Genomic DNA, 17,850 nt, shown 5'->3' with positions numbered 1-17,850 from the left:
TACTGCGGCGTGAAGAGAAGGGTGAAAGGATCAGAGGGGCCCAGGCCCAGGGGATTTGGGGCTGACACGGACGAGCAGCCCTGACGTGTTTGAAGGAGGGAGGAGTAGACACTGCTTGCATTTTAGAAAAGTCATTCTGGTTGCAGAGTGACTTGGGCCAGGCAGCTCTGAAGGCAGGAATGTTCGTGAGCTTCTTCCTGTACGGGTGTGATGGGGCTCTCCGGTGACAGAGGACAGAGCAACAGACAGGTTGAGGCCACAGGAGAGGGCAGAGCCTAACTCAGTAGGAGGCAGGGAGGAGAGCAGGTGTAGCGACATGCTAAGGGAGTGAGAATTGGCAGGGCTTGGTGACACAGAGTGGGACGGAACTGTCTCCATCTCATGGAGGAGGGACCAGGCTTGTCCGGCGGGTCGTCTGGACTCACAGCTGAACAGCGTGGAGCTGGGCTTCAGACTGGGGCACCTCTCTCGTTCCAAAACCCACAAATATCGGACCTTTGGAAAGGTTGTTCCCCAATTAAGATGATCTTGGTTGCAAACAATAAAAGGACTCTATTTGCTCATGTAACTGAAGAGAACAAAGGTAGGTCTTGCTGGCTCCAGGCGAGGCTTGATCCAGTGGCTCGGCGGTACACCAAGCATCTGGTTTCTTTGCTGTATCGTAGGACTAGGTCCCTGTGGTCTGCCCCATTCCGGTGGTGGCAGATGCCTTGGCCTCCTCCACCAGAAATGAGTGTCCATGTCTCTGTGTTCCCACTGGAAGTCTTAAGAGTTACAGTGACTACCTGGTCTAGGTCACATGGCCATCACTGGGGTCAGGGGCTAGAACGGGCTGATGGGCCCAGCCATGATTGTGTGCCCCACCCTGGACACCTGCGGTGCTGGGGAGTGGAAGCGCCTGGGAAGACCAAGTACAAATGTCCTCCTGGGTATCGTAGGTCCAGGTGGACGTCCACTGCTTTGCCCAGGTAACGTACGATTTTTTAAGGTAAGCAAAGGCCCTTGACGCACAGCTTGCGGATGTGGTTATAAGAAACCTCTCTTTTCTTCTTACAAAACTCAGGGCACCAGAAACAGATCGACCCGGAAACCTTCAGGGATTTCTACAATTGCTGGAAGGAGGCGGAGGTGGAGGCGCAGGAGGTCAGCCTGCCTTCATCGGTGATGGAGCACCTGGATAAAAACGAGTGTGTCTACAAGCTGTCGAGCTCTGTCAAGACAAACCATGGCGTTGGCAAGATCGCCATGACCCAGAAGCGTCTGTTCCTTCTCACGGAAGGGAGACCTGGTTATGTGGAGATCTCCACCTTCAGAAACATTGAGGTGAGTGGGCCATGGGCGGCCAGCTCTGGAACTGGCCAGCCTTTAGGAGGGAGGGCAGCTGGAGTGGACACCTGGACTCTTCTGGCTGTGGACCCTCTGAGAGGCACTTACCTTCCCATGCCTCAGTTTCCTCATCCGTAGAATAAGCAGTAGTTAAAGCTTTCAGCTACTAACCAAAAGGTTGGCGGTTCAAACCCACCAGCTGCCCTTGGGAGAAAAGACCTGATGATCTGCTCCCATAATGATTACAGCCTAGGAAACCCTGTGGGAAAGTTCTGCTGTGTCACATGGGGTCACTCTGAGTCGGAATCAATGTCACACAACAACAACATATTTTAAAGGTAGTCATTTCCCCCACTGAGGAGATCTGATTCGCCTTATACCTCATATTTATTTTCCCAAATTTAAGAGGAATATAAGAAGCATGTTAGATATGCTAGCATTTTGCATAATCAACAATCGAATATTCAGGGACACAGGACAGGGCTAACCCCACAGCTGCAACCCGGGGTAAGTGGGGACCAGTGAACCGCTGGTCCGTTTTCCTTCGGTTTGGTTCCCACACCTGCTCTGCCAGGCTGCCTCCTGGAATTCCGAAGAAAGAGGAATATTGAAGGCTGTGAAAGATGAATCATCTTAGCACTGCGGAAGAATCCAGCTGGGTGGGCCTGCGTTGATGGGTTACTCACAGGTCACACTCCTGGCCCCCAGGACTCCCCCATGGCTCCCAAATGCCTGGCCTGCAGCCCCTGGCTTGGCTTTTACCCGCTTCTGAAGAGAGGTCACTTTCGTCACTCCTGGACTCTCCTCCTGAGGGACCAGCACTAGCCCAAGGGCCATGTCCTGCTTTGTCCTCACTCCCCACCCCAACTGCCCAACTCTGGGCCATTCCCAGGGGCTCTTGTCTGGACCCTCTGGGGCAGGCCCCCACCTTTCAGGGTGTCGGTTTGCTTCTTCACCTTTTGCGTTAGGACGTGAGCCTGAGTGCCCCCTTCCAGACCGTTCTGTCACCTTCTGGACCCCTCCACCCCTTCCAGCTCTGAGGTCTGAGACTCCCTCGGGAGACACTGCCTTTCGCATGTGCTAACAAACTCCTGTTTAGTCTCAGATACTCCTTTGCCTTTTTCTCTAATCAGTCCAAATGTTTTTTGTGTGTGATGTTATGCAACATTACTCTCTCTGTCTCTGTAGGAAGTCAGGAGTACTTTGTGTGTGATGTTACTCAACCTTTCTCTCTCTCTCCAGGAAGTCAGAAGTACTTTGTGCGTGATGTTACTCAACCTTTCTCTCTCTCCAGGAAGTCAGAAGTACTTTGTGTGTGATGTTACTCAAACTTGTTCTCTCTTTCTGCCTCTGTAGGAAGTCAGAAGTACCACAGTAGCTTTCCTGCTCCTGAGAATTCCCACTTTGAAAATTAAAATGGTGTCCAAAAAAGAAGTCTTTGAAGCTAACCTTAAAACCGAGTGTGACCTTTGGCAACTGATGGTGAAGGAGATGTGGGCTGGAAAGAAGCTGGCGGACGACCACAAGGTCTGAGAACCGGTGGTGGCTTTGCTTTTTTGTCGTAACCCAAGGCTTGTCTTATTATACATGTGTTCTTATAATAATAATACAGTAATAACAAAGCTGTTAAAACTCAGAGGACCTCGGACTTGGGCCTGTAAGTAGAGTGAGAGTTGGTCTCCTCACAGGCGTTGGAGATGGTGTGGTTTGTGTGTCCCTGTGAAAGGCCTGTGGCCTTGGGCATGCTGTGATGAGCAAGCTCAGAGGCAGGAGAGCGGAGTTGGGGAGCCGTGGGCTGCCATGGGGCCATCTCCCACCTTGCCTTCCTCCTTCTTTGACATCCCGGGGATTAGAAGACAGGAGCTGGGCAGGTTGACTGTCCATCTGGCCGGTGTGCATTGGGCATTTCAGGCACACCTGTCTTGAGTGACTCTTCACTCTAACTTCACAGGATGAAGGTTATGGCAGAGGGCAGGGCCTCGGATTCCTTCTACAGGTGATGCTTATATCCTAGCGATTTGAGAACCTTAGTTTACTTTGGGCCACACTGACGGCTTTGACTACAGCAAATTAAGATTTCATAGTCAGCAGACAAAGTTAATAGGTGGGGGACATGCATTGTCTGAATGGCAAAGTAAGACAGGAGCCCCCTTAGAAGAATGGGCAAAGACTCAGAGTAGGTTAGTCACGCGGGGTGACAACAGGGGTTATCTGCAGTCCCGCTAAGCATCAGAGAATTCCAGGCGAAGTCCACACCCAGTCCCGTGGGCAGAGGTTAGAAAGAACAGACTGTCCAGGGGCAGAGGAGGTGCTGTTTATGATGGTGTGTTCCCAATGACTGAAGAAATTCAAGGTCAGGAATATGGGCGTGGGAGATGGGAGTAGGCCCTTCCTAAGAGTCCAAAGTTCTATAACCTAAGGACTAGCCATCTGGGCTTACTGCCCAGGGCCCTTCCATTTCTTTATTGTACATCGGTATAGCCAAACCGGGGCCAGAGGGCAGCTTTGGTAAATACAGCTTTACTGGAAGACAGCCGTGCCTGTTTGTTTGTATGATGTCCACAACAGTTTTCATGCTACAATGGCAGGGTGGAGTAGTTGCAGCAGAGACCATGTGGCCTCCAAAGCCTGAAGTATTTACTGCCTGGCTGTTACAGAGAAAGCTTGCTGACCCCTGGGATAAATGATTAACATTTGTCTTAACTGAGCTAGAGAAAAAAAAAATATGTGACGTCAAATCCAAATTGATCATTCATTTAAACTCTTCATGTTGTTTTGAGAGAACATCTTTAAGTTATTGTTTTGTGCAGTGTGATCGTGTCTTTAAGTGATTGTAGGGAGCTGTGTTGTGTTGAATTTATTTTGCTTCTCTCTTAGGACCCTCAGTACATCCAGCAGGCGCTGACAAACGTGCTGCTGATGGACGCTGTCGTCGGCACGCTGCAGTCCTCCAACGCCATCTACGCCGCCTCCAAGTTGTCTTATTTTGATAAGATGAAGAATGAAAGTAAGACAAGCCCGTATTTGACCTAGCCACTCTGTCTCGAATAAGGCTTTAGTGATTTTATCTGGCTGGCATTTGTTTTATCAAGTAGACCAATCCCTAGTTCCTTGGATTCTTTTTTTGAAAAGATTTTTTAAGTCCAGGAAATAGCATAACTTTAGCTACTTTTATTTGAATTTTGTTTCAATTTTTAAATGATTCCCTAAACCAATTGTCTCATGATTTGCATAAAAGAAGGGAAGACTGCAAAACCGAGAAAGCCAAGCCTGTTACTGTCGAGTGGATTCCGAAGCATGGTGCCTCCTGTGTTGCAGAGTAGAACTGAGCTTTGTATGATTTTCTTGGCTGTAATGTTTTTTTTTAAATTGTACTTTAGATGCAGGTTTACAGAGCAAACTAGCTTCTCATTGAACAGTCAGTACACGTATTGTTTTCTGACACTGGTCAGCAATGCCACGCCCCCTTCTCGACCGTGGGTTTCCATTACCAGCTTTCCTGTCCCCTCCTGCCTTCTAGTCCTTGCCCCTGGGCTGGTGTGCCCCTTTGGTCTCCTTTTGTTTTATGGGCCGGTCTTAATTGGCTGTAATCTTTATGGAAGCAGATCGCCAGGCCTTTCTTCCACGTCACTGCTGAGCAGGTTTGTGTTTGCATGCAAGCTGTTTGCATCACCCAGGGACCTTGACAAATGCACAGGGGACAACTTGTTGCTATTAACGTAACTACACGCACAGTTAACATAATTATGTTAAGTGAAACCAACAGTGCAAAGTTATGAAACAGAGTACCAAAGTAGAGACTTTTTTTTAATGACACTTATTTTTGCTTGTAGCACCGTTTTTTTTCCTTTTAAATTTTTATTTTGTTTTGTTGAGAATATTCAGCAGCTCCTACCTGTCCAGTTCGGTGACATTGATCACATTCCTTGAGTTGTACGCCCTTCTCACCCTCTTTTTCTGAGCTCTTCCTCCCCCAGCAATGTAAACGAAGGTTTCTACCTCATCTTTCCAGTTGCTGTTGTCAATTTTGATCCCATATAGATAGTCCTAAAAGAGCATAATGCTCAAGGTAGACCTTTTTTTAATAGTTAAGCTAAACGTTGTTCAGTTTTAATGAGACTTCAGGGGATATTTTTGGTTTAAGGTTTAAAGATTATCTCAGGGCAATAGTTTCAGGGGTTCATCCACCCCCCATGGCTCCAGAAAGTCTAGAGTCCATGAAAATTTGAAATTCTGTTCTGTGTTCTCCCCTTTTTGATCAGGATTCTTCTATGTTATTTTGTTTTTTTAACATTGCCTCAGAATTAGGAAAAACAAACTTGTTACGTGTTTATTCATTTTGGCACAAATTGCTGTCTCTGTGACATCTGTCACATACTGACACCTGATGCTTAGGGCCCCAGCATCCCCTCTCCCAGGTCCCTCAAGCCACAGTCACAGCGGAATGGTCAGGGGCCTTGCGCTGCCACCAAGCCTGCTGGAGGGATAGGGAGAAGTCCTTTTCTAACAGCCAAGGGACCAGAAAATGATTGATCTGTCTTTTTTTTTCCCCCTTAAGTAGGAACAACATCAAATAAATACCACACTTGAGCTGTTTACGTCACTCCTAACTCAGGCCTAATCTTTGTCAGGAGTTTATAAAAAAGCCTCTGACTCCTCTGTAAACGGATTACAGTCTCCCTGGTAACACCCAGCAGATGACAGGTCACCTCAGTCGTTGCCCGCCCTCTCTGCTCATGGCAACGTGGGGATCCTCTAAGCTCAGGGCCACAAAACACACGCAAGTTCCTGAGCCCGGGGACAAGTCCAGAAATATTTTCCCGACATAGTGGTTAAGTGCTACAGCTGCTAGGTCGGCAGTTCGAATCCGCCAGGCGCACCTTGGAAACTCTATGGGGCGGTTCTACTCTGTCCTATAGGGTCGCTATGAGTCGGAATCGACTCGATGGCACTGGGTTTGGTTTTTGGTTTGGTTTTAAGCTTAACGAGGTGAAGAGACCCAACACGTGGCCCTGGGCTTCAGTTAAGTTTGTGGCCTCATTTACGATGGAAGGTCTAAAGAGACACACAATTCACTGATAATCTGAGACTGAATTCAGAGCAGCAGGTGCTGGCAGAGAGGCAGATTGGCGTCCTGGGGAGACCGGTTGACCTCCCACGGCTTGGGTCATCCTCAGTAGACCACAGGACGTCTGTGCGTTTCAGTTTTTTCATTGCTTTAACAAATGGGAATGATAGTACCAGCCTCCTCCGAGTGTTGTGAGGCGTGAGTGAGACCAGGGAAGACAAACACTTGGCAAGTATGTAACAAAGAGCCCCTTAGATGGCTGAGCACAGGGATTGCCTGACGGGGCTTCGAAGGTGCCCTGCAGGAAGCAATTCAGCAGACCGGGGTGGTCCTGGAGACTTCGGAGGGGAGGTAGCTTTGGGCCTTGCAATAGTGAGAAAGGAGAGCATAAGATTATCTTCCTGGGCCAGGTTCTCAACCAGCAGCCATTCTGCACCCCCTTTGCCCCCAGGGAGGAGATTTGCCAATATCTGGAGACAGTTTTGGTTGTCACAACTCGAGGCTGTGATGAGCGTCTAAGGAGCCCTGGTGGCGCAAAAGTTAAATGGTTGGCTGCTAACCGAAAGGTTGGCGGTTTGAACCCCCCCAGCAACTCCATGGGAGAAAGACCTGGCAATCTGCTCCTGTAGATTACAAAAAATCCCAAACCTGTTGCCATCAAGTCAATTCCAGCTCAGTCTAGGAAACCCTAAAGGGCAGTTATGCTCTGTCATATGGGGTTAGTATGAGTCAGAATGGACTTGACAGCACCCAACAACACAACACTAATGTCTAGTGGCTAGAGGCCAGGGGTGCTGCTGAACACCCTATAGTGCACAGGACAGCACCCCCCGCCCCCCCCCCCACCCCCCCGCCAAACAAAGGATTGATTATCTCAGCCAAATTGTCAGTCACGCCAGGTTTGAGAAACTGTGCTCATGGATTGGTTCTCTTGGCTTTTGTGTTGGGGATTTTTAGTTATTGAGAAGTATTTAAATCTCTCTCTGCTGGTTGAGTGTGGCTAGAGGTCAGATTACATAGTTTAGTAGCTGAGAACAGAGGTGAATTCAGACCAAAGCGAAGCCTTTGACAGTGTTCTTCCTCTTCCGTCCTTTTCGCAAGTTTGCAGAACAGGTAAGGGCAAGAGAGAGGGCACCTGGGTAAGCGCGGTTTTGCTTTGATGCCTGGTTTCAAAGAGAGCTTCCGCTTCACAAATTTTGAAGTTTTACCTAAAAACTAATGTCCTAAAAAAAAGCAGAAATTATGAGGTGATTGGGTAAAATCAATTTCATCATACCTAGCAAACTAATAGGAGCCCTGGTGGTGCAATGGCTAAGCGCTCGGCTGTTAACCTAAAGGTTGGCTGTTCGAACCCATCAGCCACTCCTCGGGAGAAAGATGTGGCAGTCTTTTTCCATAATGTTAAAAAAATAATTTTTTTATTAAAGATTACAGCCTTGGAAACCCTATGGGGCAGTTCCCTGTCCTACAGGGTCGCTGTGAGTCGGAATCGACTTGACGACACACGACAACCAGAGTAAACTAATACTCAAAGTTTGCCTTTCAGTGTCTGTCCCGATAACCACCTCAGAAGCACTGAAGCACAAAATCAACCCTTCAGCTGGAGAAACTTCACCACAAGCCATTGACGTCTTGTTGTACACGCCAGGTAAGGGAGCTCTGCTTGGCGTTTCCTGCGTTGTTTTTTTGTTTTTTTTTTAACCATCTGAGAAGTTTAGACTTGTGTTCGAGGCCAGCCCTGAGGTGAGAGAGTAACAGGGACAGGGTGCTTTTCTGCTTTTCGAGGTGAAACCCCGAGTGGTGGGGAGGAAGCCGCTGCGGCCTCTCTGTGAACCCACCTCGTGGTTCGGGCAGGGCCTGGGAGGGATTAGGCGCTGGGGCAGGAGCTCGAGCCTGTGACGTCCCCTCAGCAGCACTAGCCCCCTACGTTCACGTTTACGGCAATTTAGAGTTCACCAGGCACGTTCGCGCACCTGATTTCCCTCGAAGTTACTTAATGTGATGAAATGACTTCCCCTCAGGTGCTTATTTTCCTACAAGCTGTGCAGACAGCTTACACTGACTGATGTGAACATATTACAACGTGATTGTCTGGTTCCTGCAGCTCCGTAGTCTTCCTTCTGTACAGAAATTTCCTAGCTCCCTACCAGCTGCGTTAGGATGATGAAACGAGAAGGAAATTGGTGCTGGCAAGCGTCTGAGTGTAAACAAAGATCCCCGCCGCCTTGTAGGCTTAGGACTGTCAGGAACCCTTTAATTCCGACTTGTACAGTATTGCGGCGGGAAGCGTCACATTGAAGGTTCTGTAGAGTTGGAAAACAAAGGCACTTAATTCTAGACAGAAAAAGAATTTTAAAATCCAGTGACTTTGTTTCCAGTTCATCTGTTTCTGAAGTAACTGGCAGTAAGTATCACTGATGAGAGGAGGAGTCCTGGTGGCGCAGTGGTGAAACGCTCAGCTGCTAATCAAAAGGTTGGCTGTTCGAACCCACCAGCTGCTCCGTGGGAGAGATATGGCAGTCTGCTTCCATAGAGATGACAAGCTTGGAAACTCTATGGAGCTGTCCTCCTCTGTCCTACAGGGTCGCTATGAATCGGAATCCACTCAGTGGGTTTGGTTAGGTTCTGGTATCACTGATGTTTCTTGTCTCTCGCCCTCTTGATGTTTTACGATTTCCCACAGCTGTCTGACAATTCGCAGACATGGAGATTTGCATTTCAGTGGGTACAGAGAGGCTCTGCAGTAAAACACTTTGTAAGAGAGTTTTTATCTCAGTGAATGTCACAGAAGCCCAGTGAAGCCAGCCAGCTCTTGTGAAAGAGAAGTGAGCCTGGTCACGTTTCGTCCTGCTCGGGAGCATAATCACGGCTCTGGGTTTACTTTACTAGATTTCTTTTCTGTTTTGGCTTAAAAAATTTTTTTTTGTATTTAAAAAAATTTTTAGTGTATATAAATTCAAAAATTTTATACACAACTCGTTTTGTGAGATTAGTTTCAATCCCTGCGTTGTCAACACTCTCCCCCTTTCCCTTTTCACTCTGGGTTCTCCGTGTCCCTTCATCCAGTTCTCCTGTCCCTTCCTGCCTGCTCGTCTTTGCTTTTGGGCAGGGGTTCCCCATTTAGTCTCATGTACCTGACTGAACTAAGAAGGATGTTGAGGTATACACAGAGAACACATGCTATTTCCACAGTTTCCACACATACAATTCAGTGACGTTGTTCACATTCTTCAAGTTGTGCAACCATCCTCACCCTCCTTTTCTGGGTTGTTCTTCCCCCAGTAATGCAAACTCACTGGCCACCAAGGTTCCTATCTAAGCTTTTGAGTTGGTGTTTTCAGTACGATCCCATATAGATAGATTTTAAAAGAGCACAATGCTCAAGGCAGACATTCTTTACGAGTTAAGCTAAACTGTTGTTGGGTTTTAAGAAGACTTCAGGGGATACTTTTGGTTTAAGGCTTAAAGATTATCTCCGGGCAATAGTTTCAGGGGTTCATGCAGCCTTCACGGCTCCAGAAAGTCTGTAGTCCATGGGAATTTGAAATTCTGTTCTGCATTTTCCCCTTTTGATCAGGATTCTTCTATAGCCCCTTAGATCAGAATGTTCAGAAATGGTAGCCAGGCACCATCCAGTTCTGGTCTCATAGCACAGAAGGAACTTGTTCATGGTAGTTCACTAGAATTCTTAACACCACAGGCCAGGGCTTTCTCATCATGGCATCTGAATAAACCAAGTATTTTTAGATCCAAGTGATTAGCTTCACCGTTTCCCTTAAAACTGACTGGCCTCTTTTAATCAGGATGGACTAGGTGATTCAAACCAACTGGTTGGACAGATAGGAAGTACTAAAGTAGTGGACTTAAACCTCAACAGATCCATGATTAGCCTAGTGAATGGACTAAATGGTCCATTTGGAAAAAAGATTTTTAGGCTCCTTAAAAACAGAAACATCCAGCCCAGCTACAAGTTGTCACAGCTGCTTCTGTGCCTGTCTGGGTGGTTGTCTGATGGGAGCCAGGTGGCGCACAGACTCTGAGCTCCGTGAGGGCGGTCAGTCTGCTTCTGCTCGCCGCTGTATGTCCAGCACCTAGCACCGTGCCTGGTGCTGAGCAGGCACCCAGCCCCCACGCCTCACCTGCTGACGTGCTGAAAGGGGCTCCTTTGAACATTTTGGGGTTGCTTTCCTCTTTAGGGCATCTTGACCCAGCAGAAAAAACTGCAGACGCTCACCCCAAATTATGGTGTGCTTTGAGTGAAGGCAAGGTGGTTGTGTTTGATGCCTCCTCGTGGACGGTCCACCAGCACTGCTTCAAAGTGGGCGCGTCTAAACTGGTGAGTACCCGGAATGCCACGAAATCCCTACCATCTCAAGAGCTTCCGGATTGAGGAGGGACTTTTGAAAAGTGAGCCGGGCAGCCTGCATACGACAGTGGGACCCATGTCCCTGCCACTCCACAGCAGCACGCAGCTTCTGCAAGGGGGAGGTTTTAATTTTCATCCTGAGCCTTTACCTTAAATGTCTGTCCCATCCTTACTCTTTTCTCCTTTCTTCCTCCCTTGTTTCTTTGTTCCTGACTTAGAACTGGCTACGGCTTATCACTACCACTTACAGACTATTCCGTACGTTCACTTAAGCTGCACGCTTCACTTTTACTGTTACCTCAGGTCTTTTTTCTTTGCTCTTTAAGTCTGTGACTCCAGGGTGGCTGTACCGTCCCACATTTAAATTGCATTTATACTTTAAAATAGTTTCACATCTACGCATCTGTCTGGTGGGCTTCATCCTGGTCAAGACACCACACAGACAGATGTGAAAGAAGCCACGGTCTCTGGGGTCTCACTAGGGGGAGATCCCTATGCCCTGCTGCCTTTTACCTGATAGAAGGAATTGTTTCACGTTCAAGGTGAAAACAGTGGTCTCGGGAAGTCTACCTACCAGAGGATTAGGCATTACTTAGTATCAGTTTTGATGGCTCTGTGATGTCATTTAAAAGTACTGTGACAATTGGACCCAGAGTACATGCTTTTCAAAACTGCTGTCAAACAGAAAGACTTCAGATACGTAAGGCTGAAGGGGTGCGGCTCCCTCCTAGATGCCTGGGGGGCCAACTGTACATGTTAGCAAGACAGTAAGAAATGGGTAAACCTCTTCCCCTGTGTACTCAAATGATGAGTCTCTAGTGACTAACAGGATCCTGACACAGTAAATCAGAATAGTTACCTAAGTCTAATAATGCTTTCTTTCGACCCACCCTATACCCTCCAAAAAATACCTAAGGAGAAATTTTATAGTTCTTATTCTAAATTTAACTATTTTCTGCTTGTTCTTGGTTATAAGAACTTTTTAACGATAGAATAACATTTCAAATCCTGCTTAAAATAAAATCTAAAGGCTGTATTTTGTAGCAGTCTCGCTGCCCTCCAGTCAGGCCAGGATTAAAACATTAAGTTACCCCAGTTATGTGAAGAAATCTTCCTGTTACCTTCACAGAAATATTTTGTACCATTCAATGAGAAAGAAGCTTGGGTAATTATCTCAGGAAAATGCTGCTTCCTGTGAAATGTGAAGTTCTAAGTCGTTTGTCTAAGACATCTTCTGGCCCCTATAAAAAGACATTTTATTAAAATTATACCAATCCTCAGGTAGGTGCCATAAGGGAAATGCTTTTTTAAAATGAGCAATTCTGAAATTAGCAAGTAACCAGCCTTTTCTAAATTATAAGGATATTTTTTGGTAAAACTAATCAATTCTTTTAAAAGCTTTCTTCTGACTTAAAACCAAAAACACCCATTGCCGTCAAGTCGATTCCGACTCATAGCGACCCCACAGGACAGAGTAGAACTGCCCTGTAGAGTTTCCAAGGAGCGCCTGGTGGATTCAAACTACCAACCTTTTGGTTAGCAGCCGTAGCACTTAACCACTAGGCCACCAGGGTTTCCAAAGATAGATAAGTAGCAATAATTAGCCACCACTGAAAATGACTACATCCAGTGTTACAGTGAAAACTTCCAGAGCTGGAGCTCAAGGGGGCTGCCTTGTTTTTCTGGGTCTCACCACTTTTCTGCCTTTCACAGGGCTCGGTCTCACCACTTTTCTGCCCTTCACAGGGCTCGGTCTCACCACTTTTCTGCCCTTCACAGGGCTCGGTCTCACCACTTTTCTGCCTTTCACAGGGCTCGGTCTCACCACTTTTCTGCCTTTCACAGGGCTCGGTCTCACCACTTTTCTATCACTTATTTTAGTGGAAAATGTTTGAGCTTTCCTTCTCTGACAGTTTCCGCCTTACACAGGTTCCAGCTTTTGCCCCTCTCCAGTGTAATCTGACTTTTACCCTCTGAAATCTGTATTTGAGGTACTGAGGCATTTTTACACCTCTCAGTAAATCGTTGCCTCCATCCTGATGAAGACAATCATAAACAGGGAATGAGGCAGGGGGCTAACTTTCTTTGTCCAACACCAGCTCAGGGGGTTGAAGGTGAGACAATGCAGACCTCGCCGCCCTACCGATGTGTTTGGATTGATGGAGATGAGCAGGCAGACACACCTGTGTTTGTCTGTGTGGCTGTTATAGCTCTTAAATGTTTTAATCCCTAATTTCTAATTTCAGAAAGTCTAAAAATAGTCCCTGGCTGTTGGCTCTGCTAAGCCAGAGGCTCTGAGAATGTTCTCTCCGGCTCCCGGGCACGCTGACTGTGTTGCCTGCTGTTAACGCGTTTCTCACGTTTCTCTGGCCCCCTAGAACTGCATGGTGATGGCCGAGCAGAGCCAGGTGTGGATCGGCTCTGAAGACTCGGTCATCTATATCATCAACGTCCACAGCATGTCCTGCAACAAGCAGCTGACCGACCACCGCACCAGTGTCGTGGACTTGATTGTGCAGGATGGAGAGAAGACGCCCAGGTAACCAGCTGGCTCTTGGACTCCCGTGCCTCGAGGGCTGGCCAGGCAAAGAGGGGGCTGCGGGGCTGGGACAGGAGTCAGGTGACACTGCTCTTCTGTAAGACCAGCTCCGGGGTGGGCACAATGGTAGGTGGCTAGTGGGCTCCGCCTTCTGCTGAGAACATTACAGGGAGCGGCTGGGCCTGCGGCACTAAAGGGCTGGACTCCTCCGGAGGGAGCGACTGATTATGTTCTCTGATTTTTCCCCTGACGTCAGGAATTGGGATTTGTGTGAGATCTGGTTTTTCACGTTGGCTCAATTTTGTCCATATTGTTGTACCTCTTCCTGCCCCCCAAGTTTTTTTAAAGTTGCTTGCAGGTCAGCAGCCTGTAAACCGCCACCCGGCCCTCAGGGCACATCCACCACCAGGCTTTCCTGGTTGACTCTGGAAAGCTCCATTTCAACTGGCTTTCTTGGACATTTCCTGTAGGTTGTAGTTTTGAGCCCCAGAAACCCTCGTTTTAAACCCGTTCCGTTGATTTTCCCCCTGAAAGCACTGTGCTGGGCACTCCAGTCCCACCCCACCCCACCCTGATAACAGTAGGCATTAGAATCCCCTAAAAGCGAGAATAAAATCAGTCGCCATTGAGTGGACCCTGACTCATAGCAATCCCATGTGTGTCAGAGTAGAACTGTGCTCCACAGGGTTTTCAGTGGCTGATTTTTTGGCAAGTAGATTGCCAGGCCTTTCTTCCAAGGTGGCCTGGATGAACTCAAACCACCAACCTTTTGGTTAGCAGCCAAGTATGTTAACTGTTCACACCGGCCAAAGGTGGGAACAGCCCCCCTAAAATGGTCTGTGCTTGTCCACCCCCTTCCCACCTCTAGCCCCATCCTGCCTGGGGTCAAACCATTGTGGAAAAGTGAGACTGGGACCCAACTTCCTGATTGGGCCCATGAGGAGCCTCCAGCAGGAGCGTGAGGGGCCATCTGAAGCCACACGGACTCAAGCTGGTCTGCCCTGCAGACTTGTCCTTCCATAACCTCACCCCTCAGAGAGGGGGAATGGGGGCCTGGCTCTTCCTTGTGAGATTCACACCCACTGGGGGAGCTTGCTGGTCAGGGAACCTTCCCCGGCCCTTCCAAACTTCCCCACAGGCAAGCCACAGCTGTTTCCCACCTTGCTTCCTGCTCCATCTGCCCACTTACCACTTCCCCGCAAGCTACGTACTGGCCTCCTCACAGTCTCCTCATCTGCAGTAAGGATGTCGGCTCCCCAGGCTGAAGGGACCCCCTCGCAACTATGGCCTTGAGATCACTTTAAACCTTAAACAAAAATACCCCCTTTAGCCAAACAATAGTTTAGCTTAACTAGTGAAGAATGTCTGCCTTGAGTATTGTGCTCTTTTAAGATTTTAACCGCACAGGATCCTATTGACAAGAGTAACCTGAAAGACGAGACAGGAAGCTTAGGGGGCAGTGAGTTTATGTTAATTGGGGAGGAGCCACTCAGAAAAAGGGGTGAGATGGTTACACAGCTCAAAGAATGTCATCAGTACCTGTAGGAAATGTTGAATTGGTACATGTTCTGCTGTGTATATTGTCGACAACAAATTAAATTAAAAAGAAAAATGTCAGCTCTGGAGGCTGTCTGCTCCCTGCTGGGTGCTTGTGCTGAGAACAGGGCCTGGTGTACTTAGGCTGGAGAGCAAGAAGGGGCCTCCCTTTTCCTTGGTGGCATACCCACAGTCACCTCCTTTGTAAGGGCAGGCCCTCCTGGGGCCCAGCTGGCCCTTGTTCCAACGCAGGCCCACTCTGCTTCCTGCCCCTTTTACCCTAAAGCGGGGCGTGGGGACTGTAGGTACAACCCTGAAATTAAGGCAGCTCAGGAACAAGGGTTGTGTGTGCAGTTCCTGGCATCCACAGCCCCCGCCGTCTCCGTGGGTGGAGGGTGGTCTTGATGACTAAACCGGATCGTTGGAGAGGAGATCTGTTTCCACTAGCCCCTGCGTAAGCTGGATGGCCCACTAACGATGCTAGATTTTAGACAGCAGTTACATTACGGTCCTGTTCACCTAACGGTGATGGGAGGTACCTCCCTCCTGTGAAACCAGTGTTTCCCTGCTGCACCGGCTGTGCTCTGAGTGGACTTTTATTGTAACTAGGGTCCCTGGGTGGTGCGGATGGTTAACATGCTCAGCTGCTAACCAGAAGGTTAGAGGTTCGAGTCCATCTTGAGGTGCCCTGGAAGAAAGGCCTGGTGATCTACTTCCTGAATCACCCACAGAAAATCCTGTGGAGAAAACCACCCAATGGTACACAGTTCTGCTAACACACGGCTCTGACGACTGGTTCTCACTGTAGCGAAGTCCTGCTCTGCCGCACTGATGGGGGTTTTCCATAGTGCTCACTCCCCGTGTTGTGGGTGCCTTATCTAGTGCCGACTTTGTCCTTGCCTGGACTAAATGGGTGCTGTGTTTTCACGGGCCATAGCTAACTGTGTGTGTGGTGTGCTCGCACCCCCAGCGAGGTGTACTCGTGCAGCCGGGACGGGATGGTGCTGGCGTGGAACGTGAGCACGCTGCGGGTCACCAGCAGGTTCCAGCTGCCGGGCCACACCCTGACGTCTGCCAGACTCCACCAGGGCCGCCTGTGGTGCTGTAAGTCCTCGGCCTACCTCGGCCACAGTGGGAATGGGCCAGCTCCCCGCTCAGGGAAAAGGAAACTCGGTGTCAGGATGTCCCAGGGCTGCTGCCACAACACACCACCAAGCAGGCTAGAGAACAGGAATTGGAGGCTGGGAGGCCGAATCAGGGTGTCGGCAGGGGTTGTGCTGTCTGTCTGTCCACAGCCTCAGGCATCCTTGGCTTCTGGATGGGCTCTCAGATGATGTCTCCGCTTCTGTAAGACCTCACTCAGAGGGGTCAGGACTAGGATGCGCCCTGCTCGGGTGTGATGTAACTGATGTCGTCTAAGAAAAACCTCTTCCCCAGACAAGGTCACAGGACTTGGACAGTTTCTGGGGGCACAGTTCAATCCAGAACACCGAGTTTAAGCTAAAAGCCCATTTTCGCCTCCTTTACACATTTCCAGTTCCTGTTTTTCAACTCTGGTTTCTTTTCCATGTCCTCCAGTGCTCTTTTTGCACCTGAATTTGCCGCTTGTCCGGGACCCCACACTCCCCTAGCCACGGCCGGCTCCTTACTGCCTGCCCTCTCCCACCCCTGGCGGTGAACCCAGCTCAGATGCCCCAAGCCATCACTGCCCTGAGCCCTGCCACTTACATGGGAAGCTGGGTGAGGTGTACCTCCTCTGCTGTTCCCACACACGCTGCAGCAGCGCATCTGTGGCCCCCAGCCGGGTGTGGCGGAGACGCAGACACTGACTAGTCATGTGCTCTGTTTCTGAACGTCACACAGCACAGGGGTGGTCTGCACTTTGAAGTCGGCCCAGGTATATGCCAGATAAGATGGGTCGTGGTTGTGAGAACATTTCCAAGCTGAAGCATATTTTTATACTCAGTAAAATGCACAAAACAGAAGTATAGGGTTGGTTGGGTTTTGACACAGGAGGACCCTTCCATTCCTAGTATCCGGCAAGTTTTAAGCCATAAATGGTTGAACTTTATCAAATGCTTTTTTAAATTTTTATTGTGCTTTAAGTGAAAGTTTACAAATGAAGTCAGTCTTTCATACAAAAATTTATATACACCTTGCTATATACTCCTAATTGCTTTCCCCCTAATGAGACAGCACGCTCCTTCCCTCCACTCTCTCTTTTCGTGTCCGTTCGGGCAGCTTCTGTCCCCCTCTGCCCTCTCATCTCCCCTCCAGACGGGAGATGCCAACACAGTCTCGTGTGTCTACTTGATCCAAGAAGCTCACTCTTCACCAGTATCATTTTCTGTCCCATTGTCCAGTCCAATCCCTGTCTGAAGAGTTGGCTTTGGGAATGGTTCCTGTCTTGGGCTAGCAGAAGGTGTGGGGACCATGACCTCCGGGGTCCTTCTAGTCTCAGGCAGAGCATTAAGTCTGGTCTTTTTGAGAGACTTTGGGGTCTGCGTCCCACTGCTCTCCTGCTTCAAATGCTTTTCTATGCGCCTGTTGTTGTGGCTGCTAACTGGAAGTCACCAGCCTACTCCATGGGAGAAAAGACATGGAGATCCGCTCTCATAAAGACTGCAGCCTAGGAAACCCTATGGGGCAGTTCTACTACGTCCTATTGGGTCTCTAAGAGTCAGAATCAACTTGACGTCAGGGGGCTGCTGTTAGTTATGTGGCTCAGGGGATTTCATGTAAGTTGTCAAACTTATTGACATAAAAAGCCAAAAACCAAACCCAGTGCTGTTGAGTTGATTCTGACTTACACCAACCCTATAGGACAGAGTAGAACCGCCCCATAGAGTTTCCAAGGAGCGCCTGGTGGATTCAAACTGCCGACCCTTTGGTTAGCAGCTGTAGTACTTGACCACTATGCCACCAGGGTTTCCTATTGACGTGAAGCTATTCTTTATACACCTTTATTATCCTTTCAATGTCTGTAGGATCTGTAGAGATGTCCCCCTTCATTTC

The 17,850-nt window shown here is 48.7% G+C and overlaps 1 protein-coding gene across 4 annotated transcripts in view; it reads left to right on the top strand.

Annotated features, from left to right (window-relative positions):
- The window catches only part of DENND3 (DENN domain containing 3), a 94,219-nt gene that overhangs the window by 68,269 nt on the left and 8,100 nt on the right, over positions 1-17,850 (top strand). For all 4 annotated transcript variants that reach the window (XM_049853499.1, XM_049853498.1, XM_049853497.1 and 1 more), the window contains exons 14-20: positions 1,064-1,323; positions 2,683-2,853; positions 4,204-4,333; positions 7,941-8,042; positions 10,591-10,730; positions 13,139-13,299; positions 15,806-15,939. In XM_049853499.1, coding sequence (XP_049709456.1) covers positions 1,064-1,323; positions 2,683-2,853; positions 4,204-4,333; positions 7,941-8,042; positions 10,591-10,730; positions 13,139-13,299; positions 15,806-15,939 — 1,098 coding nt within the window. The remainder of the gene's footprint in view (positions 1-1,063; positions 1,324-2,682; positions 2,854-4,203; positions 4,334-7,940; positions 8,043-10,590; positions 10,731-13,138; positions 13,300-15,805; positions 15,940-17,850) is intronic.

The sequence above is a fragment of the Elephas maximus genome, chromosome 15 (genome assembly GCF_024166365.1).
Source record: "Elephas maximus indicus isolate mEleMax1 chromosome 15, mEleMax1 primary haplotype, whole genome shotgun sequence".
Taxonomy (NCBI): domain Eukaryota; kingdom Metazoa; phylum Chordata; class Mammalia; order Proboscidea; family Elephantidae; genus Elephas; species Elephas maximus.
The sequence above is the reverse complement of the archived record's forward strand: the minus strand, read 5'-3'. Positions and strand labels throughout refer to the sequence as shown.